Source organism: Calypte anna, chromosome 6 (assembly GCF_003957555.1).
Source record: "Calypte anna isolate BGI_N300 chromosome 6, bCalAnn1_v1.p, whole genome shotgun sequence".
Lineage (NCBI taxonomy): Eukaryota > Metazoa > Chordata > Aves > Apodiformes > Trochilidae > Calypte > Calypte anna.
The window spans coordinates 16,471,240-16,494,900 of NC_044252.1; the positions used below are offsets into that span (position 1 = coordinate 16,471,240).

General features: G+C 42.6%; 2 protein-coding genes across 3 annotated transcripts; one reads left to right on the forward strand and one right to left on the reverse strand.

Annotated features, from left to right (window-relative positions):
* The first annotated feature begins 215 nt into the window (after nucleotides 1–215).
* BLOC1S2 (biogenesis of lysosomal organelles complex 1 subunit 2) lies at nucleotides 216–4,043 on the forward strand. 2 transcript variants are annotated; one of them, XM_008502048.2, is made up of 5 exons: nucleotides 216–361; nucleotides 1,189–1,305; nucleotides 2,154–2,273; nucleotides 2,756–2,860; nucleotides 3,392–4,043. In XM_008502048.2, the coding sequence occupies exons 1-5, from the start codon at nucleotides 310–312 to the stop codon at nucleotides 3,421–3,423; spliced, it is 426 nt and encodes a 141-aa protein (XP_008500270.1). In that variant the 5' UTR covers nucleotides 216–309; the 3' UTR covers nucleotides 3,424–4,043. The 2 variants fall into 2 exon arrangements, with proteins under 2 accessions (XP_008500270.1, XP_030309505.1); XM_030453645.1 differs by having other exon boundaries at nucleotides 222–361; nucleotides 1,148–1,305.
* A 5,480-nt stretch (nucleotides 4,044–9,523) lies between these two features.
* LOC103535932 (cytochrome P450 2H1) lies at nucleotides 9,524–17,202 on the reverse strand. The gene is made up of 9 exons (XM_008502047.2): nucleotides 16,977–17,202; nucleotides 15,429–15,591; nucleotides 14,537–14,686; nucleotides 13,071–13,231; nucleotides 12,460–12,636; nucleotides 11,894–12,035; nucleotides 11,419–11,606; nucleotides 10,870–11,011; nucleotides 9,524–10,379 (listed from the first exon to the last, which is right to left on the reverse strand). The coding sequence occupies exons 1-9, from the start codon at nucleotides 17,139–17,141 to the stop codon at nucleotides 10,198–10,200; spliced, it is 1,470 nt and encodes a 489-aa protein (XP_008500269.1). The 5' UTR covers nucleotides 17,142–17,202; the 3' UTR covers nucleotides 9,524–10,197.
* Nucleotides 17,203–23,661: the final 6,459 nt, after the last annotated feature.

Here is a 23,661-nt window from a genome sequence, read left to right on the forward strand (position 1 = left end):
CCCTTGTTCCCATCACCGAAGCTGAAGTCCCCCATCAGCCACGGGGACGCGGCCGAAAACGATGCGGGGGGACAAGTCCCTGCCCTACGCGTGGGACTACTGCCAGGCCCTGGCTGCTGCATGACCTGGAGAGGACCGAGCCGGGACGGGCGTGACGATCCCGCAGCCGGATGAGGCCCCGCATCAGGCACCGCGCTCCAGGTTCTGCCCTCCCGCTGCAGCTGCCACGCATGCGCGGCGCGGAGCGGAGGAGGAACTGTGCGCGGAGCTGAATGCGGAAGCGGGCGCCGCGGGAGGGGGTCTGTCGCCATGGCGACCGCGGCGGAGGGGCTGCCTGAGGCCGGCGCGCAGCCCGCTAAGCGTAAGGGGTCGAGGCTGGGGAGGCCGTCGCTGGGGGTTCGCCCTTTGGCCGCCTCCCGATGACCGGGCCGTGCCAGGCCGCGGCCTGCTCCTTGCTCCCTGTTCCCTGCTCCCTGTTCCCTGCTCCCGGCACGGCGCAGGAAGAACCCGCCCTGCGGGGCAGCAGCCGCCCCGCTGCGGGACTGTGGGGTGGGGCGCCGAGTGTGGGGTGGGGTCCGGCGGCGGGGCTGGAAGGACGGCAGCTACATCCCCCCCCTGTGCCTGTCAGTCCTCGGCGCCTGGGGGGCAGCCTTGTGCTCAAGCGGGCAGAAACTGCCGACAAAGGAGGAGGCCGAGTGTGGGGTTAAGGAAGCGATGCGGAGCAGCAGGAGGGCTGGCTATGGTAGAAAGGGGTTTGGAGAAAAGCGGTGATGGTCGCTTTCCGGAGATGCAGTTGTGCTGTAGCCCCTCGAGGAGTGGGGGAGCTGTTCCTGAACTGGTGACTAAAAATAAACCTGAGTAGCACCGCCCGCTAAGTCACTCACAAGTTCCTTACTAATTCCTCTTGCCAAGGCCCAGGAGGGGGCTGGTGGTTTTAAGTGTGGTGGGGCCGGGTGTCTGTCACTTAAATGCTCTTTAAAGCATTGCTTTGAAATGGTCTTGATGCTCCTTCAAGGAAAGTGCCCAGGTTTGTTACCCGTTAGTGTAAAGCAGACAACTTGTATGGTGAGGAGGTGCAGTCAGATGGAAGGTGGGGGGTGGGGGGGAGATGGCACTGTGTAAACTTTATGGTGTGTTTCTGTACCAGCTAACTGTCCCCTCACCCTGTAATATCTGTACCCCGATCAGAGGATCCTGCTGTGGAAACAGCAGAGGAAGCTAAGGAGCCAGCAGAGGCAGACATCAACGAACTCTGTAAAGACATGTTCAGCAAAATGGCCATTTATTTAACAGGTGAACTGACAGGTGAGGTGCCTCAATGCGGACCTGCAAAGAGGTCTTTCTTTTATTTTCTTTTTTAAAAATTCTGTTATGTAGTTTGTCTAAACTGTACCCATTTAGATCATATTTATCGTATTTATCTGGCAATTCAAGTCTGGCATGTTGGTGGACTACTGACAACACTAAGATAATGAAGTCTCAGGACAGCACAAATATTTTTCACAATAATTCAGTATGATATGAGTGACTTAAATTCTTTTTAGTCTTTCAGAAAAAACTTGTATGTGGAAAACCACAAGAGATCTAGGTTAAGAAGGACTAGAAGAAAAACACAACTGGAAGTGGAATATGTGCAGCTATTTTGTTTCTGAGAGAGCAAGAATCACACACGTTTTTCAGCATGCCTGCTTTAGAATAAAGTGCTGTGCAACATCAATTGTAACAAAGTAAACTGTTCAAAAAGTAAATTTCATAGGCTTAATTTTGAATGCATTCCACGATATTGCTGATTTGCGTGAATTTGAAGGGTATGTGGTACAGATAGCCAGTCTGGATTTGTGCTATCAGTTTTGTAAACATAAGTGCTTAACTGACAGACTGAATGTAGAAATATGAGGAATCAATCCATTGTTCAAAAAAAAAGAAAAAAAAAGAAAAGAAGGCAAGTGAATAGGTACTCATCAGTCCAGTTAATTTTTATGATTCATAAGATGTTATCCCTCTTTTTGCAGAGCATTATACTAATATGTTTTACCATCTGAAGTATTATTATTACACTAGGTATTGATTTGAAACCCTTGTTCTCCTGAAGACTCTGCACACAATTCAAACTGCATCAACTTTTAATTAAAATAAACTCTGTTCTTTTTAAGCCACCAGTGAAGACTACAAACTCTTGGAAAACATGAATAAGCTGACTAGCTTGAAGTACCTGGAAATGAAAGATATAGCTATAAACATTAGTAGAAATCTGAAGGATTTAAATCAAAAATGTAAGTAAACCAAATAAGGTATGAGTATAATGAATGGTAAACTCTTTTTGCAAAGGAAGAATCCATTAGTTCACACTCCATTAGGTGCTGAAGGAAAGAAATAGAAACTCACTGAAATAGACAGGCAGCTATACAGTGCCAATCTTGTCCATTTCTCTTCAGCTGCAGACTACCTTAAGAGAAAACACATCTCAATTTATGTCCTGTTTTCCTCCAAATTTTGTATTTGAGAGGGAATAACACTTATCTGATTCACCATGTAATACTGCTTGTCTTGAGTCTAGCCAGTACTCTTAAACATTTCATACTTATTTTGAACCTGGCTATCAGTATCACCACTTGATTTTTCAGCAAGGGAGGGAAGCAGTTTTTAAATTCTTCTGTCTGAAGAATTTAATGAGATTCTTGTGTGCCAAGTGTGAACTGTTTCTTGGAAGTGAATTACTGAGAACTAACGGATACTATTTTTCTGCTTCTTTAAGATTCTGCTCTTCAGCCATACCTAGAACAAATCAACCTGATTGAGGAACAGGTTGCAGCTCTGGAGCAAGCAGCTTATAAATTGGATGCATATTCCAAAAAACTTGGTAACTCTTGTCCTCTACTGTTACTATCTAGCAGCATAGTCCCTTGCATGGTATTAAAAAAGGGAAAGTAAGCTTCTTGTCTTTATGACAAATCTGAGCTGCAGTGTTGTCTATGCTGCTTTTGAGCAATACCCATCATGAGCACTGGGGAAAGACTGCTATAAAAGGTTATGTGGAGGTGGACTGGTACAGGTATTATTAAACTACAGCTTATTAAGAAGGCTTGATTTCCCTTTTACAGTATGCACTGACTCAGATTTTAAAGACAGGGTTTTAATCCTGCAAATAGAGGATTCATAAGGTTCAACCAGACACCCAAGCCCCCTTGGATTAAATTAATATTAATTATCTGACATAAGCAACTGGTTCTTAAAAATTTTGTTATACAATTATACTTGCCTAGATGCTTTAATAAAAAATGACACTGAGTGATGCTGTAAATCAATTTGAATTTTAGGATGTATAGTACCTTATAGGATTCAAAGCTTTTACCTGTCCAGTCCTAAAATACTGTTATTTTTTCTTCTGCAGAAGCCAAGTACAAAAAACTGGAGAAACGATGAAATTACAACAGTTATTGGAGTTGGACTATGAGTCAGACTGATTTCTGTTTATGTTGCACAGCAGCAATTCTGTATGTTGGCAAGGATTTAGTTAAAGCTAACATCAAGACTGGTAATGTTTTTATCTATTGGGTACAGTAGGCTGTATTCAGGCTTAAGGCTGAATAATATTTTCCTCTTTTGAAGAGGTTCTGTCGCCTCTGTTGTTCTGCAGTGAGAAGTAGAAGCTTGTCCACAACCCATATGTTGATAACTGGCTGTCTGTGTTTTAGTTCTGTTGTCTCTCTTGAAATGCTCTGTCTATGAAAAGCCCTCCATATAGGTCTGTAAAGACATTTTCCCTTAGTAGCAGCAGGACCTAAATTTCATTTTTTCCTCACTGAGTTCTGCAGTGGGGAAATACTTCGAGCCTTTGGAGTTACAAGCATGGTATTGAAAACACTTGTTTTAGTATCCCCCTTTAACTGTTTGAAATAGAGAGGCTAATTAGTATGAATTTATAATAAAAAACTTGCTTCATTTTTCTCTCTGGAGTCTCAAATTCCTGTTGTAAAGATTATGTAAATTTTCATTTTTTTTTTCAAAGGGCCTGTTAATAAAGACAAACTCCTTCTAGCTACTGAAGATCGTAGATGAAAAATGTTGTAAACTCTGCATCATGTATTTCTGCAATTATATTCTGTGACTCTCTGGACCTCAGGAGAAATTGCAAGAAGTATTGCTTTATCACATGCCCAGTTGACTTAGCAGATCTATGAATTTTCATCCAAGTGTTTTTTGAAGAACATGCCCAGCACAAAAGCTGCTTCTCTGCCAGATTAGCAGTGTTCTAAGTGTCTAATCTGCACTGTTTACTGAACTCCTAGTCTAAGTTGTTTTGGGTTGGTTTATTTTTTTTTCATACCTGTAGACCTTAGAGTATAGCCTAGTTCAAGCTGGCTTTTGAGTGAGTTGCAGTCAAGGGTAGTACAAGTGCTGTTGTAGGAAAGAAGTAATTTAAACTTCCTACAGACTGTTTAGGAGAATGTCTAGTGAGGTGCCAGTGTGGTAACTATCATAATGCTGTCTGTCAGTGTACAGCCACTGTCAATAATCAAGATGGGCAGTTTTTCCTAATACTGCTTAATAGCAGTGAAGCAGATGAACTTTTCAGAGCCTTCACCATCACTTTAAAAATCTTGGGCTTAAAATAGAAAATGCTATTCTAGATGGCTTTGATGTAGGATAAGAGACAGGGCTGAGTTCACTTTGAAGAACTGGGCATCTTTGAAGTGGGCATTTTGGAGTGTGCTTCTTTAAGGAACAGGGATGAGTCTCCCAGAGGTATCCAGCCATTTTTGTTTGTGCTGGTTTTATCCAGTTACTTCACTGAAGCCTTTTCTACTTGTTAAAGCAAATTAGACATTTTAGTATTATTATGAAAGCAACATCCTCCAACCCAAAAGAAGAGATACCAGGAGATGATGTAATTTCTGTGCTAGAGGAAATTATACCATGTAGAACAGCAGCCTGTTATAAAATAGGACAGATCATAATCTTCTCAGGATTCATGGTGTGTTCACAGTCCTTAGAGGCTGGTATTTGGATGACAGCCTGAGCAGTGGCCTGCTTGGTGGTCTCTGGTGCTGGGAAGTGCTACCACAAGGTGGTGGACAGTCTAAAAGTTCTGGTTCTCCAGTGTTTCATGCATCTGTAGGTTGTACAAGAGATAGGTGTGGTTCAACCAGATTCACTGGTGTTTTAGGTAGTATCACCCTTTCTCTTTGCCATTGTGGAGGACATAACAGATGTTTGGCTGCTAATATAAAAGCTTGAGTGTGTTAGCTCGGACCTTCTGTGTTCCCTGGAAGAATGAGGATTTTCATTATATCATGTAGTACTTGCATGTGGCTGGGAGCTTAGTTCCTGATATTCTCTCAGTACCATTCCTGGCCCCTACCCATCTGTAAAAATTGAACAGTTACTCATTCATATCAGTCTGGAAATGGCACTGGGTGAGTGGACATCATCAAGAGCTGACCAGCTTACCAGGGCAGGTTCTGGGATTTAAACAAGACCACTGATCTTCCCAGCATCATGATCTCTTGGATTCCCAGCTCTTTCTCAGGTGATGGTGCTATAGGCACAGAGCAGATGCTGACACACAAAGGGATTGTTCTTCACTGCTGGGATGCATCTGGCCCTGCACTCTGGCTGGATGCAGAGGCCAAGATGAAGGAGTGACGAGCTGTGTCCCAGGGAATTACAATGGAGAGCTTGCCATCTGCTTGTGATTCAAGGAATGAACATAGAACAGAACATGACCTGGTTGTGTTCCATGCTCCAACAGCAGCACCCTGCCAAGGTAGTCCCAAGTCCACTCCTTTTCTGGATGTGGACCATATGCTCAGACTCTCTGTAGGAGACAGACTCCACAGATCCAAACTGGGTGCTGAACTGGAGGTATGGCAAGCCTGCTCTGTTTTAATGTGAGTCCCACTCACCCTCCCTCTTTCTCACTTTGCACAATCCCATTGGGATACCAAAAGTCATAGTTCCATAGTAAGAAGGATTCAGTGTCACTGGGATCATAACAGCAACCTTGCTGTATAAGTTTCTGAAGTGGCCAGAAATGGCAACGCTCTCCTCTCTTTTGTGTTTACATCCTCTAGGACTTCCAGTTGCCTTGGACCCAGTAGAGCACCTTTTTGTCTTGAGACTGTGGGGAGGCATATAGTAGTGAAGACATTTTAAGACTGTTAGTCTTTCCTAGGAGACAGTTATGTGCCTAACCCTTCCTAAGGGTGGTTTAATACGATAAGCCCACCCTTGTGGCAGCAAGACTTGTGTGCCTGGAGCATGCTACATTGCCACGGGCAGCTATGGGCTGGGTGGCTCCAGTAGGGAGTTTTCCTGATGTGGGAGTTAGATTGTCAGAGTGTTTGGGCAGAAAAGGATAGGGTAGTGCTGGTAAGTAAGAGCACTTTCTCAGGAGCATGAGGGCTAGAGGTTTTCCTCTCAGCAGAGAACTTGAAATTTGTGGTTAAGCAGATTGTGACTGTACAAAGCACCGCTCTGGAGGACACATGTATTATCTGTAAGCCCTAATCAGCACTCTTCACATCTCCAAACACACGTCCAAAACCAGAAGGTGCGGTCAGCATAAAATTGGGATGGTGCCCTCTAAGGCAGCATCCATGCAGGATTGCTCCTCACCTCACAGAGCCAAGGGGATCAAGGGGACTGAGTGACAGGGGATAGGTAAATATAGTCACATGAAAGTAAAACCATTGCATTGCAATCCTCCTGTACTTACCTCTTCTGTACTCCTTCTGTACTCATCTGTACTCCTCCATCTGTACTTACCTCATACCTTACCTCCTCCTGTACTTACCTGTACTTACCTCATCTCCATGCTCAGTCTGCATGGAGCTTTCTGGCCCACCTCATCCCACGTCTTTCATAGTCAAAGGCCTGGTGTCTGCTTTGGATGTTTACAGCAAAGCAAAGAGCAGGCTCAAGAATAGGCTAGAAGACACTCCAGTGACACTCCTGTCTGGATCTGGTTTTGTAGAGCTGCTGGCTTAGCAATGTCTTGTTTTAATCACTGGTGCATTTTATAGCTGTTTGATGAAGAGATCTACTCACCTAATGGCTAATGGAAGGTCTAGGAATCTGTGTGATCGGGGTATAGAAAATTTCGAAAACAATGTGGCATTTCTCTGCGTGTTCTTTCCTTGACAGGATTGCAGAAGGGCCACGAGAGGGCGATGTGTTAGCAGAAAAAACCACAACACTGTAAAGGCAAAGTAAAGAACAAATCTTGAAAAAGGTGCTTTCCTTCATATAGAAAATACAGTGCCTTTTAAAACTAAAATATGAAAACCAACAGGAACTCTGAAGTTGAAAATACATCTTTCCATGCATTGCCAGCATGAGGTTGCTTGCCATTCTCAGGTAAGATAGGTAAGAAATAGGAAATTCCTTTTGCAAACTCTTTAAACCCTACCTCCTGGAAGCAGAAATGGGAAGAAGGGCTTGTCCAACAAGTGACTCTTTACTTGGAGGAAATCTTAGAGTCTGACTACCTGGATGGCTGAATGATTGAGTGACAGTGGTGTTCCAATCAGGCCAAGAGCTGGCAGCTATTTTCTGGGTTCTGTGTCTGAGTAACCGTTCCCTTCTTCACCTGATGGCCCCTCAGGAGATTTATAGAATTTAAATCATGGCAGGGATGAAAGGTCCTTGGAGCACAGCTCCACAGAAGAGACATAGCTAAGTGTGAACAGCGTTGTACTGGGGAAATGTGTAATCCAAAAGCAGAGACACACAGCTTGGTTGCTGCTGAAATATATCACCTGTAGGGTCTGTGAAAAATTCTACAGGAGGTACATGGGGAGACTAAATCTCTCTCTCTTCTGCAGCATTTCCTGGTGGAAAAGATAGAAAGTAGCAGGTGCTTGAAGGGAACAGCATGGAAGAGACAGAGCCAAGGGGCAAAGTATCTCATCAAAGTGGTCTCTGTGCAGCTGCTTCAGGGCTGAAGCCATTTTTGTGGACTTGGACTGCAATTGCAAGGGGGTGAAAATCAGCCTAACAAATACAGCTCTTTAAGTAGAGACAGAAGAGTTCAGCTCTATGTTGATACCCTTTCCACCCTGGTAACTGAGGGATGTGTCATCCCAGTAGGATGAGAGTATCCTAAGACAACCAGGATTACTTTTCACTGGGGGCCATTGCTCTTCCTATCTCTTTCCTTCATTTCCAAAGAGTTGGACTAGGAACAAAGGCATTTCAGTCAACCTTCTGTAAAGAAATCAGGCTTCTCTTTGGTATGATGGAAAGTTAAAGAATTTTATTTGAAGGCACTACATACAGAGTAGTTACGGAGAACAATGCAATACAGACATGATGTAGGAAATCCATGAAATAAAATAGTGTGAACTGTTTGCAATTTTAAATATAAAATTAAAATAAGAATCCATTTAAGAGGTATGAGTGGCTGTTCAATTTTAAAGGTAAAGGTTGCTTTAGCCCTTCTCTAATCTCAAAATCCACTGCATATCATGGTGGAGTCTCTGGGAGGTAAAGATGTTTTCTTGCTGATTTACACTGGCTGCTGACTTGTTCTTCAAGCATGAAGTAAGGTGTCTGGGATAGGGAATCTGCACTGGGCCATTTGCTGGCTTATTTTTCAGACCCTCCTAGAGGCTCTGCTAAGGCACATGGAAAATAAAGAGGTGACTGGTGACAGTCACCATGGCTTCACCAATGGCAAATCCTGCCTGACATATTGGTGACCTTTTACAATGAAGTCACAGTGTCAGTGTGGAGGGAGAGCAACTGGCATTGCCCACCTGTCCCTGTGCACTCAACACTGTCCCACGTGACATTCTGGTGACAAAACTGAAACAATTTGGGTTTGATGAATGGACCACTCAGTGGATGAGGAACTGGCTGAGTGGTTGCACTCAAAGAGTTGTGGTCAATGGCTTGATGTCCAAATGGGCACCTGGATCAAGTGGCATTCCTCAGGAGTTGGTACTCAGGTGCTGTTTAACCTCTTTGTCAGTTACACTGACAGTGGAATTGAATGCAACCTCATCAGCTTTACTGATACTAAAGTGTGTGGTGGGGCTGCCATTCTGGAGGGAAGAGATGCCACTCAGAGGCACCTTAGCAGGCTTGAGAGGTGGGTTCATGCAAACTGCATGAAGTTCAACAAGAATAAGTGCAAGGTTGTGCACCTGGGTCGAAGCAATCACAAAACACAAATCCAAGCTGGGTGGATACTGGTTTGGAAACAGCTCTGAGGAGAAGGACTGTAGGGGTGATGGTTGATGAGAAGTTCAATGTGAGCTTCATCCCTGCTTCATTAAATGATGAGAGGATGCAAGGCACCATTCATCTAGTAAACAGTGATGGAGGGGATCCCAGTGTTATTTACCTTGGCCTCTTTTGCTGCAATGGACAGCTCTGACATCACAGTTGGGACTCTTGTAGGTCTCATAGGGTCAGTGCAACCCTCTTTCCACATAAGAGTGGAAATTTTATAGGCCAGCTTACTCTTCAAGTCATAATACATTTCATATAAATGAGTGAAATGAAACAGACAGGTAGGTACAAGACTTGAAAGATATTTTGGAGTATAAACTTTATTCTGGGATCTCAGAAAAACAATTCAGCCTACTTATTTATTTGGTAATATAAATTGTAATTTCGCATGCCTTAATTATAATCAAACAAGAGAGGACCCATCTACCCAGTCAGTGTCTAATTCCATCTCCACCACAGGAGATAATATGTACTGAGGCAAGATGATCGTCTAATTGAAAAAAACCCCCACAGTTTTGTGTTTACCTTTACAAATAAACAGAAAATACGGAGAAGAGAGGTACCTCAAGCAGAGTCCATGGAAATTCAGGAGTACAAACATCTGTTCCTGCTGTGCTGAGAGGAACAGCTGCTGTGGACAGCAGCAGCAGCATCAGGGCTCTCTTGTCCACACATGTCAGGATGTCACAAGTCAGAGAGGAACTTGAACTGGATGAAGTAAATGTATAGAGAGCTGTATCATTCCCTATGCAATTGCTTTCTCTGACCCTGTTCAGAGTTGTCTGTAGTGATTATCAAAGCACTGTACTATTTTTTCTAAGCATGATTCTAACCATAAGTGCAAATGATCTCCATAAACAGCAAATAACCTGAGTGTTTCGGTCTCAACAAATTGGGACGTGACTGTCATTCATCCAGAGCTTTCATGAGTTTTGGGGGCTGGCAACTGCCTTCACTTGGCTAACGTGGACAAAAAGAGACCTCGTAAGGACGAGGCATATTTGCCAGAGCGGTGATTAATGGGGAAATGTCAATATCCTTGTGATCCACAACAGATTTCAAAGTAAAGTTCTGCAGGATGGCTGTTAAAAATATGAATATCTCCATTCGAGCCAGGCCTTCTCCTGCACAGATGCGTTTTCCTGGAAGCAAAAAATAATAAAAAGTGAGGTGACATGTGACATTTTGTTTGCAACTGATTTTAACCACTGTTATATGAAAGCTCGGGCATCTCAAAATGGACAAGCAGCATGGTAGCATTTTGGGGAAGCAAATGAGTTTAACTAGGGCTTAAGTGTCTAGAACAATATGAGAATGCTTAGTGGGCAAAGACATTTTGAAAGCTTCAGTTTCTCGTGTTTTGCTGCTGTTCTGTGGTAAGTTTGGAGAGAGAAGTTGCATGGCTGAGTCCCATTTTGTACATCTCTTCTTTTAGAGTGCATTGGAGGAGCTTTTGTGATTGCTAAAAAAGGAAGTAAACTGAAACTCTAGCTCAGGGGCTAGAGCTGCCCAGAGGTGAAGCCAGCAGATCACCAGACATCACTGTACAAACTATGGGGATGGAACCACAAAAATCTTCAGAGTGGTTTTAGGGGAAGATAGTCTAGGATCTGAACCAGAAAGAGCTCTAACCTGCAGAAAATGGCATGAAGTAGTCACTCTTTCTAAAAGTACCGTCTGCATTCAGGAAATGTCCTGGATCAAATTTTTCTGGATTTGGAAATTCCTTGCTATCATGTAGCACAGAAGTCAGCATAGGGAATATCATAGTATCCTGAATTAACAAAAGAAGTTAAAGCAAAATTAACAAAGTTAAAGCAGAGATATGCTTAAGCAAAATGGCACCCAGAAGTCCCCAGAGCTGAGTAAGAAGGGATGTTAAATTTTAAGACGTTTAAAATGGGAGTGAATCTGATTTAGGTATTTAATACTGCTTCCAAATATTTAGAACTGTGATTGCTTACATTCATGTGAAAAAAAAACTCTATCTCCCTCTTAATACAGAAGATGATTTTTAAATTTTTTTCCCAAATACAAGGATTTTGACTCACTAAGTTCCAGAATCCCTTTCCAAATGAAATTATTCTAATTCTATATCACATTTTGGTGTGCTTGAAAATAAAATAAAATAATAAAATAAAATAAAATTTATAGACTTTTCTCAGACACAACGGAACAGACCTTGGGGATAAAATAATCTCTGATCTTGGTGTCCCTGATCACACTATGTGGGACGTTAAATGGAAGGAAATCAATGAATCTCTGGATTTCATGGACCACAGCATCTGTGTAGGGCATCTGGCTCCGATCTGCCATGCAGGGGCTTCGGTCTCGGCCAATCACAGAGTCAATCTCCTCTTGAATTTTCCCTGTTAGGAAATAAGTGTTGAATGGACAAGTCCTCCATCTGTTTGCCTAAACATCTCTTCTGATTTGCAGCAAAAGTTGCTTTTAGTGCACTAGGAACAGATCAGCATACTTAATACTGATAACTCTTTCATGTGACTAGAACTCAGACTGATGCACATCTACACACTGCAATTACATGTTTCCTTTGTTAGGTAATCATTGCCATTTGCTGTACTGACAGGAATTGTCCAAACTGATCCTATGATCTATTAAATTTTTTTCAAGTCTTTCTTTCTTTTTTTATTACCTACTATCTCTGGGTATTTCTGGAGAATCAGAATTCCATATCTCAGGGTAATGCTGGTTGTCCCTGTTCCTGCAAGGAACAAGTCGAGCGTGGTTCTGCTCAAGGTCTCGATGGTGAATTCTGAGAGACCATTTCCTTTTTCCTGGAGGAAGATTTAGCAGAATGTTTTGAATGACAAAACTAAGCAGCCTTCTTAAAAGCAAAGTCCTGTACCCATAATATATGCTTTAGTCACTTCTAATGCCCTTTCAGAAACAGGGCACTTTTCTCCGGAACAACAGCATTTATGGTACTTCTACTGAAAAATATTGTAAACTTTTTTAATATGGGAGGAGCACAGAATTACATCAAACAGATAGGTCTTCAGCTTTCTTAAGTTTGGCTTGTGCTGTTAATTCAGAGTCTAAAAATTCTTGATAAGAAAATGGAGAGGAAGTTTGTGTGCCAAGAAAACCAGGTTCTCCTCTATATTTGAAAAATTCCAGTGCCCTGCCACAACTGAAAATAATCAGAGATTCAAACCATGTTTTTTTTGTAACTGAATAAATCTTTTGCTCTTACATTACCTGCTCAATTTTATTAAGAAAAGCATCAATAAAGTCTCGAGGACAAGTGGGATCCCAGGTTTTCTGGTGATCTGCTATAATTTCTGAAGCAAATTTATCAATTTTTTCAATATTTTTCATCATTTTATTATGAGGCCCAGGTAAAAAGTCCATGACAGTTGGGAAGAAATTGTATAGCTGTAAAATAAAATGGTGGAAAATTACATTGAGATTAATGTGGATACAATAAAATGTTCCCCTAACTGTAACTGTGCAAATGGGGCAACTAAACAGCTTGGAATAGTCGATCTTTATTATTCAACTGGATTTTAATTACTTCATGGTTTTACTACATTCAAGAATAGATTCCATGTGAGCAACTTTTGAAGTTATACACTTCTTTGGACATAAAATGTCAATGCCATTGAGTAAGGAAAAAACCCCAAACAATCAGGTTTTTAATTGTCTTTTGGCTTTCATAGAATTTCTCAAAGTTTAGGAAATTCCATCCCAATCATTCTATGATACTATGATTGTAATTAAAAATAGTAACATGAATACATAGTCATTGTAGTCATTGTTAAAATATTATAGTAATTAACAGATTTATTAATTAATGAAAATCTACACACCTGTGTTTGTAAAGAGCTCTGGAGCCTGTTGTTTTCATCTATCAGCTCAATTAATGTAAGAAATTTCTTGTCTTCATATTCAAACCGATCCCCAAAGACGATGGAGCAGATGATGTTGGAAACAGCATGGACTAGGAAGTTGCCTGGGTCGAAGGGTTGCTCTGCAACAAAAAACCCATGGTATCCAGCTTTCAGTATTTGGGTCATCATCCCTTCCTCTGACACTGCAGACAAGTTTTGCATTCACTTGAGACCCAAAGCTCTGCAGTCCTTTGGAAGGATGGTGAAGGGCTTATCCAGTTCATTCCTCTTTACTCAAAGTGAACTAATTTTTGTGTTTGAATGTTTATATACCTCTTTTGGCCTGTTCTCAGCAGAACACTGGTCTGAGTGGCTTTGTTGCTCTTCAGCTAGGACATGCCTGTTAGCATGTGACAGGAAAGAAAGGAAAGGTATAATTGCAGACAGTGAGAGAGTACATTTCAAGGTTTCAGGAAGAGCAACAGCAGCATGAAAAGATACAAAATCCTAAAGGAAAAAGGAGTCAGAAAATGGTAGCCTGCTAGCACGGAGGATCGGCCTATTTCAAGCAGTGGTGGCAGCCATCTTGTCTGCCTGACTGGTGACTCCCTGGCAACTGAGACTCAGCAGAAGTAATGAATGTATTAATGCTAAGCCTCGTAGTTATGTTGTCCTACCTATTTGTTATTTGCATTTTGAGCAAGTAACAGCTTTATACTTTGCAGCTGTGTGTCTCTTGCTTGCAAAGCCTTTTAGTACACAATAAAAGTTCCTGTAACAAGGTGAGGCAGGGATGGAAGCTTGCAGGAGACCACAGGAAATACAGTGCCACCATGCTAGTGAAAGGATAATAGCAATGCAGCTGGTAGTGTATTCTCTGATTTCTAGCAAAAGCATTTATCTATGACACCAGACTGAAATGTCTAATAGCTCATGGGAAAAAGTGATGCTTCAGCATCTTTTTAGATCTATCTGCTTTTCCACCTTGCAGAATAAGCACACACTGAAGGCAGCCTGTGGTCCAGGCTGGTACTGTGCCACTCTCAGGGGAGGTGCTTAGAAGCAACACCGTCTTATATACTACCAGAAAATGCCTGTGGTTAAATCCAAGGGTTAAAAGGTTGAAGCCTTATTCTCTGCCTTCAAAAGCAGGTTAGTAGTCCTTGTTCCCATTGCATGCCCCGCCAGTACTGGGAGACATTTTGTAATGTTCAGATGGACTGGACTCAAACAGATTGAAGGATGCTTTCCAACAAATGATTCTCCTATGTTTATCCCTCCATACTGTCGCCGTGCCTTTCACTGTCCCACTCCTGGCTCTGATAGCTTTGCCTGTTGAAGTGTGGAGCAGAAATGCCCACTGCTGAGTGAAGCAGCCCTACACCCCTAATCATCTCATTGCAGACACAGAGGGTGTCAAGGAAGTCAGAACATCCATGTCCTACCATGTGTGTTCCTGAGCCTCTCCACCAGAAAATGAGCTTCCTCCTGGATTCGATCCTCAACACTCTTCTTCCCCATCCCCAGATCACGCAGGGTGAGGAGTGCGAATCGTCGGAGCTGCTTCCAGGTTTCTCCATTGCTGGTCACAATGCCTAACACAGGCAGGAAAAACAGACCTCCATGAGGAAACTGATTTTTATTATATTCCTCTGAATGGGAGCAATACTGTAAATACTTAACATGCAAAGACACCTCTCAATTGCTATATGCCCAGTTCCCTGGCTTATCTGCAGTTCTGAAGGCTGACAGATATGATCCATGTATCACAGCACCAGCAGTAAAATTTTAGGGTGTACCTAAGGGAGTAACATTGATGTTGAGTTGAGCTTGGTCACGTCCACATAGCCTTTGCACTGACATAACTGCTCAAATGTTTTGCTCTGTGCCTTGACACAGTGTATCATTATTGACAACACCCTGTAATAGGTGAATTTTACCTGGTTAATTGCCAGACTTGTAATTGCCCTGGTGAATAAGCTCAGGGCCTTACTGGGACGACCTGTCTTATCTTGTCTTTGTTGTGCTGTGAACTTTCCTTTTGCTGGTACTTCATCTGTATATATCTTGTCAATATTTTCAGAAATGGGAGAGTGATGTGAGTTAGAGGCATATTTAGTGAAAAAAAATTAGCCCTGGGACCTTAAGCAGTTTTCCACAGGTCCAGACTTACTCAAGGGTCTCATTAACATGTTGAGCTTTTAGTGTTTTATTGCTAATTTCTATGCATGAAAGCACTAAATAAAATCCACCGCTCCCTCCTCCAGTACCCTCTCAGCTGTGTTCCTGAAGCCCTGAAAGCATCAGCTTTGTATGCTAACATTAGCAGGGATGTACCTGTGCCTTGGAAGAATTTTTTAATCAGTGGAAGATTGCCTCTTCCACTGAAGGTATCTGCCTGATCAATCAGGGCTTCTTTCACCACATCATAGCCATACAGCACCACGACCTTCTGTGGGCCTAAATGTATTGTGAAGACAGGACCATATTCCTTGCTGATCTGTAGAAAAGAGGAATACAAAGAAGAACATATCTGAATGTTAACTGTGTGAAGTGAATTTTTATAGTGAAAGAGCCTCAGGGGTGATGTTGCCATCATTTCAGCATCTCTGAGACATGATCTGATTAGCAGCAGAATAGAGAACTTTCAACTGTGAATTACAGACAGAGGTAATTGTACAAGGAGTAAGGGACAGGAATGGAAATGGTGAGGTGTTAAGTCTGAATCCCAGAAAAGAAAATAGTTCTTTGTGGGGCTGGAAAAACAGTCTGGAACGTCTTTCTAGAGGGCACAGTGGCCAACAGACTCAAAAAGCAATTACAGACACTTATGTACATACACTTGTGGAAGCCAGTGACTAAAGGGTTTTGGAGCACAAACACACCACAGTTGTCTCCAAAAGCCCCTGGGCCACAGATCTCTGGAAACTGGCTGAGTATATCAGCAGTCACTGCATCCTTGCACTCGTTGTGTACTCTTTCAAAAAGCACCTGCTTTTGGCTACAGTTGCAGAATTCTTGGGCTTCTTGGCCTGATGCAGAACACTTCCTCTCATGCTCACTTTAAAAAAATAAGGTAGATATTATCACAAGTTTTTATGGTGGGAAAATGAATCACCTAGTTCTCTGAAACAAAGCAGTGTGTCTGAGGGTGCTAATGGTTTTCAGTGTTCACAAGCAACAATGCAAAAAGGAACTGTTACGGGTATGACTGCATCTGATGATATGCACTGTGATGGCAGTCATTACCACAATTTTCTTCTTAAGAGTCCAATGACAACTCCTCTTCCTATCCATCTGCCCTCACAATCCCCTCAGGCAGTCCAGCTGAACTCCCTTCCACCTAAACTCAGGCCTTGCAGCACAAGGGTTTTGTTTCACAGATGCATGAAATCAGCCAGAAGATGGAATAGACTGCACAGTTCACCTCTGAACCTTCAACTGCTTCACTTGCTACCTCCACTCTCAGGAGATCCTACCTATCTGCTAGAGAGCAGAGGCATTAAATGGAGCAGAGTCCTCCCCAAAAAGATGCCATGTTGCCAGAGTGGTGAGGAGCCAGTCCTAGGAGTATAATGAATATTGCAGCAGTATCAGTGCCTTGATTTCAAATCCACTGCAAACTGCAGTACTGCCATGTGGTCATCAGAGGACTCATCATTTGTGTGATTGATGCAAATTTATAGACTTATATAGCTATAGGTTATTGCATATATAGCTATATACACTTAAGAAGCACACATTTCTGGGATACCTTTTGTTTCTGTTTGAGTTTGAAATTTGGTCAATGCAAACTGAGCTTGTGAATTAAGCTGAGACAGTCTGGACTAGACTTCTTTTATATGCAATTGAGACAACCTAGGGAAGAAGGAGGTAGTGCCTTACCATCTTCAAGCTTTCAGGTATATTCCTCAGGTCCAGCTGGAGAATGTTTCCAATAATGGGGAGACTCATGGGACCAGGAGGCTGCTTCCCTTTCTGTGATCTGCTTCTCCATGTGAAAAAGAGAAGAAGACATGAGATACAGAGCAGCAAGAATATAGCAGTCATTCCCAGGAACTCTGTGTTGGGCTGAGGAAGAAAAGTTGAGTGTCAGAAAAGCCCGATGTTGGACCTGTAAATCCATGCTTATTTATATGCTGTGATACCAAAGTACATGGATGAAATTAGCCAATAGTGCCTTCCTATTCCTACTGAAATACAAGATTACTTATTAATCTGCTCAAGATAAGAATGACAAACTAGAGATGAACTCCTTGTTTGCGTGCAGATTTTTACCTCCCCAGCTTGTTTTTTTCTGAGTAATCATTCATGTAGGACTAGAGAAACCATATCCTCATGCTGTCAAAAAACCTCAAAATGCAGAACTACTTAGAGCCTCGCTACTATTTGCGTGCTTAAGTTCTTCCTCTTTACCCTCATGCATATCTTGCATTTCCCCAGCATAAGAAGGACATATTGCTCATTGAATGTGTCCAGATGAGAGACACTAAAATGATCAGAGGACTGGAGCACCAAGTGAAGACAGGCTGAGGAAGTTGGGGTTGCTCAGCCTGGAGAAGAGGAGGCTCCAAGGTGACCCTATAGCAACTTTCCAATATCTGAAGGGGCCCTACAATAAAATTGGGGTAGGGGCTTTTTACATGGGTGTGTAGTGAGAGGACAAGGGGAAATGGTTTCAAACTTGAAGAGGGAGATTTAGGTTAAACATTAGGAAGAAATTCTTTCCTGTGCGGGTGGTGAGATACTGGTACAGGTTGCCCAAGGAAACTGGGGCTGCCCCCTCCTTGAAGTGTTCAAGGCCAGGTTGGATGGAGCCTTGAGCAACCTGGTCTAGTTTGAGGTGTCCCTGCCCATGCAGGGGGTTGGAGCTGGATGATCCTTAAGGTCCCTTCCAACCCAAACCATTCTATGATTATATGATAAGTTGCTTTCTGCCATCAAGTCTGGTATCTGAGCTCAGTGGAAGGAGTTACCATGGTTGAAAAAGGGCATCACTCCAAGTTCTTCCCAGGCATTCCACCTCCATTTCTGTAATATAATTACGGAATTACACAGAATCACAAAATGTTTAGGTTGGAAGAGATCTCCAAGATCATCCAGTTCAACCTTTGACTAACACCTAGACATATGAAAGGGATGGATGGGAAAGAGTACTCCCCATAAATTACCTTGGTTACAGCCTTGAGCACTGGGAATGAAAAAAACCATTGAGTAATTGTATTCACTGTATTAGCATGCCATTACTATATTAATGAGCTATTATTAATGAGCTATTAATACTAAAATTCCCACCCATAGGCTAGAGGGACCACTACAAACTAAGAGCCCCTTACTCTTTGAGCATGTGCAATGAAATTTTTAAGCACTGGCACTTCAAATGGAAGCAAGGAATTAGTTAACCAACCATGGGTGTGAATGATAGTATAATGTTAGAGGCAAAGTTCTTTCTCACAATTTTGGGTACAAAAATAATACTGGCATTTTGGGAAACTGAGCTTGCCTTGTGGAATACCACCCTGCTCCACTTTTTTCACAGAACTGGATATTAAAGCAAATATCTTGACTCTGTGTAGATTGACTTTTGCATACTGGGTAATGGACTCCACTTTCAGGACAACATCATTACTGAAATAAAAACCAATTAGTTTTGTCACTGAAGGAAATATATATCCTTATATAGCTTTTATATATATATGTGTGTGTGTGTGTATATATGCATATATATATACACACACATATTTTTAGACGTATATCTAAGTCTATGGTGACAAACTGTGCAAGGTGTTTTCTTTCCTTCACCAACTCATTTGCTTTAAACTTGAGCCCACATTGGTTCAATCAGTTTCTGAGTGCTCACATCTGTACTTTTATGTGTACAAAAGTAGCCAGATATACTGTGAATGTGAGACCTTGTTTTCTATTGAGCTGATAAATGGTATTTAAAAAGATGGACAAGTTTTATCTTTAGCCCAATTAGCTGAGGACAAACACATTCTACAACAGTGAGGAAAGATGCATTTCCCACCTAGATTTAGATATTAAAGAAATAGGTACAAAAATCAGTTAGTCTTTCCTGTTAGTGAAGAAACACTGATACTTTTAGACAACAGGTCATTTGACTTTCCTTATGCCCCTATTTTAATGTGAAATGAATCAGTCACTGAAGATTTTTTTTGGTCCCTCCTAACTGCAAAGGGAGCCTCAGGAGACCTCTATGAATTTAAATGTCTGACTTCTAGGGATCTGTTTTGAGGCAGATGGCTATGATTCTTTGCATAACTCTGTTGGTCCTAATCATGTTCTCTAACAGAAACAAATTCAGCACATTCCTGTGCAATGGGCACTGCTCTGAGTACCACATCCCGTGGGTATTTAAAACCAGAAGTAAGCCATGTCTTAACAGATGTTTATACTGCTTAGAACACTCAGTGTTATTGTCATAAGGAAAACACTGAAGCTGTTTGCATTTTCATTTTCTTTACTTTTGCAGATAAGGTGCCTTGTGTTCCTCTACTAGTAGCCCTGGGGGTGAACAACTGCTGTGAAGCCTAATGCACAGGAAAAGCAGAGCTTTGCAAGCAGCATCATTCCCAGACATTGCTTTGTTATTATTTATCTAATTACTTGCATAATTCCTGAAGGGTTTCATAATGGTGTTGGGATAAAGCCAGATCTGCTTAGAGGGATCAGTGAGTTTCCCTTCCAATAAATTTAACTGCCAAAGGCTTTGTGTCACCTTTGATGACAGGCTATTTGAATCTGAAAGGTTTATCTGAGTATGAAACACCCATCCTGATACACTTCACATTCACAAGGAACACCTGAATGATTCTGGTTTCTTCTGAGCATGGTAAGAAAGATGATGTTGGGACTTCTGGACTTGTTATGAAATGGCACCATTCTCTGGCTCCACCTGTAGATTTGAGCTCAAATTGACAGGGTGGGAAATCCTTCATTATCCAGGCCTTCCTGTGAACGATTTCTGGAGTGTGTGGCTTCCCTGGGTCTGCCTAGTGGGGTGTGTGGCTTGGCTCCTGGGATCCTATACTGTGTTCATACACACCCTTTAATCTTGGACCTTCACTTGCAGTTTAATGCATGTGTTTCTGTTCTCCTCCATACTGGGTCTGTGAGAAAAAAAAGACATCATCTTATTCCCAAAACATCCCCTTCAAGTATATTCCCAGCCCCCAAGGGTATAATGGATGTGGCTTCTTCACAGCAGTGCTGTGCTTTAGATTTGTGACTAGAGCAGTGTTTTAGCTATTGCTGGAAAGTGTTTATACAGCACTGAGGCCTTCCTGGCTTCTTACTCTGCTTCCAAACCTTGGGAGCAGGTTGGGTGTGGGTAAGAGGTTGGGAGGTTACACATCTGGAACAAATGACCCAAACTGACCAAAGAGATAACCTATGTCATCTAATATACTCAGCAATAAACACTGGAAAGTTGTCTTTCCAATGTAGCCATTGCTTAGAGACTGTTTGGTCATGAGTCTTCTGGTGGGAGGTGGTGAGTCTTTGCATCACTTGTTTAATTAATTTTTTTTCCTTAGCAGTCTTGATCTTGACCCAGGAGTCTTCCTCAATTTTGGTCTTCTAAGTATCTCCCTCATACTGCTGCAGAGGGTTTAAGAATCTCCACAGTGGAAAGCTGGGTGCAGGTTATTAACCAGTGTCTGCCTTACAAATAGGAATAAAAGTAACAGAAGAACAGAAGAGTCAGAAGCACAGAAGTAGCAGCATAGTTTGGGAAGTTAAAGCAGAAACAGAGGAGCCCTAAATGATCCCACCACAGCGACATAGCCAGTGATGGACCATTCTAGCAGGAGGACAGTGGTAGAGGTGGATTCCTCCTCACTGTGAAGGAAGTGAAGCCCTAGCAAGTGCCTCAACATCATTCAGGAGTGTGATTCAACACCAGTGTATATTGACTATGATTCTATAGAATCAGAGAATGGTAGCGGTTAGAAGAGACATCTGGAGACCACCCAGTCCAACCCCCCTCCCAAAGCAGGATCTCTTAGGGCAGGCTACACAGGAATGCATCCAGACAGGTTTTCAAAGTCTCCAGGGAAGGAGACTCCACAACCTCTCTGGGCAGCCTGTTCCAGTGCTCCATCATTCTCCCAGTAAAGAAGTTTCTTCTCATGTTGAGATGGAACTTCCTGTGCCCTAGCTTAAGCCCACTATTTCCTTGTCCTATAGCTAGGCACCACTGAAAAGAGATTGGCTTCATCCTCTTTACACCCACCCCTCAGATATTTATAGGCATTAATAAGATGCCCTCTCAGCCTTCTTTTCTCAAAGCTGTTCTCTCAAGGCCCCAGTTCTCTCAGTCTTTCTTCATAGGAGAGATGTTCAAGTCCCTTTATCATCCTTGTAGCTCTCCATTGGACTCTCTCCAGTAGATCCCTGTTTCTTTTTAACTGGGAACCTCAAAACCAGATGCAGTATTCTAGGTGTGGTATCACCATGGCAAAGTATAGAGGGAGGAGAACCTCCTTAAATCTGCTGGACACACTGATGCACCCCAGGATACCACTGGCCCTCTTGGCCGCAAGGGCATATTGCTGACCCATGGAGAATTTACTGTCCATGAGGGCTCCAAGGTCTTTCTCCCTTGTCACAGCGTAGCGGTTTGGGTAGACCACAAAACTAAGGACAGAATTCCTCTCTATTCCTTCCCCCTCTCCCCCCAAAAAAGGGGATGATAAAAGGGGAATAAAGAGACTCCAAGCTGGAAACTGAAAAAAATTGGATAGAGATTTTGCCAGCACAAGGGAAAGGCAATAACATGAAGGACAGAGTAACAATTAATACAAATACATACAAATATATATATATACAACCCAATAGATGGCACTTGGTGATCTGGCAGCAATGAACAGCAGCACAGCCAGCTGGAAGTGGGAGCAAAAAGAGGGAAGAGCTGCAGACTTTCTGACCTTTTATAGAGTATGGCAGGAAACAGGAGGGAATCGATCCCTCCCTTTGCATTCTGCCCCTCTCAGAGTCTGGAAAGCCCTTCTTATTAGTTTCTCCTGTTCAAATGATGACATCCCCAAAGCTGCTTTCCAGCAGGACATCCCCTAATCTGCACTGGTGGTTGGTGTTATTCCTACCCGTATGCAGGACTCTACACTTGTCTTTATTGAACTTCCAAAGGTTGACTTTTGCCCAACCTGCCCAGATCCCGTGTGATAGCAGCACAGCCTTTGGGTGTATGAGCCACTCCTCCCAGCTTGGTATTGTCAGTGAACTTGCTGAGGGTACACTCTGCTCCCTTATCCAGGTTATTGATGAAGATATTGAACAAACTGAGCCAAGTACTGATCCCTGGGGAACACCATTGGCCACAGGCCTCCAACGTGACTCTGTGCTGCTGATCACACCCCTCTGAACTCTGTTGTTGAGCCAGTTATCAATCCATCTTACAGTCCAATTGTCTGTCACATGTGTCTCAAGTTTTGTTGTGAGGATGTTATGGGAGAGCGTGTTGAAAGCTTTACTGAAGCCATGCCTAGTTATCATCGGCCTAGTTTTCCAGACAAGCTCCCACAGGTCGATTTACCTCTTTTCTTATATGATGGTGCCTAATGCATTCTTTCCTATGAACATGAAAAATTTCCTGACTATCCTTTTGCTTAAACTCACGTGGAATAGAGGACGAGGAGAACAATGATTTGTGTTTCCTGCTTGAGAGGTGTGTAATCTATATTTCAATGAAAAATTGTCAAGTAAAAAAAAAAAAATAAGCTGGATATGTACCTTACCTTCCTATCTGACTGTCTGTGAGGTTTCATTAAGTGGGATCTTCTTTGCCTCAGAGGACAGTGTGGCAAGTGAAATACTGGGGTGTAGACCCACACTGACTGAAAATGTCAGGTGGAGGTTCTTAGCCAGGGGTAGTCTCGGGGCTGGCTAACAACCTGTAACAGTCCAAGGCCAGCCAACAACAACCTTTTCAGTGGGGGTGAGGGGACCCTCCTAAGAGGCAAAATTCCTGGAGCCTGAATCAGCCTCGAGAGCAGTGGGAAATTAAGGGGCAAGATTCCAGGGGCCTGAATCAACCTTGAGAGCAGTGGGACACCTGTTTTATGTAAGGAACACCCAAGTGTTAATTTGTCATTGCCTACCACCAGCCCAGCACCCTGCACTGGACCTTTGCCCTGTCTGGAATATAATCATCATCCTGAAGAAAGATCACTGGATGCTGCTACATCCATGGATGGTGATATCCTTCTCTTTTTCTTTCTCACTCTTTTTTTTTTTTTTTTCTTTCTCTCTCTCTCCTCTCTCTCATTCTTTTCTCTACCCTCTCTCTCTCTTTCGCCTCGCAATATACCTGCCATATCTTCACAGGATTATATCACTTTGCTTGTGTTATTTGTCAAATAAAACTTTATGCTTGCACCCAACCCTTGGTGGTTGGACTTTGTGGATCCACAAATTCAAACTTTAACACTGTCAAATTGAGTTATTAACTGAATAGTGCTCCCAGTAGTGCTAAGGTAAAAGATGCACAGTGATCTACATGTAGTACAGTACAACAGATTCTGTTAGTAGT

Excerpts from the sequence above, each read along its gene's own strand:
- LOC103535932 (XM_008502047.2), bottom strand. The coding sequence starts at position 17,141 with ATGACTGCTATATTCTTGCTGCTCTGTATCTCATGTCTTCTTCTCTTT. Across the intron at positions 15,592-16,976 it reads TACCTGAAAGCTTGAAGATG|ATCAGCAAGGAATATGGTCC; the intron begins GTAAGGCACTAC and ends TCTTTTCTACAG. Across the intron at positions 12,637-13,070 it reads AGAGCTCTTTACAAACACAG|CTATACAATTTCTTCCCAAC; the intron begins GTGTGTAGATTT and ends TTTATTTTACAG.
- BLOC1S2 (XM_008502048.2), top strand. The coding sequence starts at position 310 with ATGGCGACCGCGGCGGAGGGGCTGCCTGAGGCCGGCGCGCAGCCCGCT. Across the intron at positions 362-1,188 it reads CGGCGCGCAGCCCGCTAAGC|AGGATCCTGCTGTGGAAACA; the intron begins GTAAGGGGTCGA and ends TACCCCGATCAG. Across the intron at positions 2,274-2,755 it reads GAAGGATTTAAATCAAAAAT|ATTCTGCTCTTCAGCCATAC; the intron begins GTAAGTAAACCA and ends TGCTTCTTTAAG.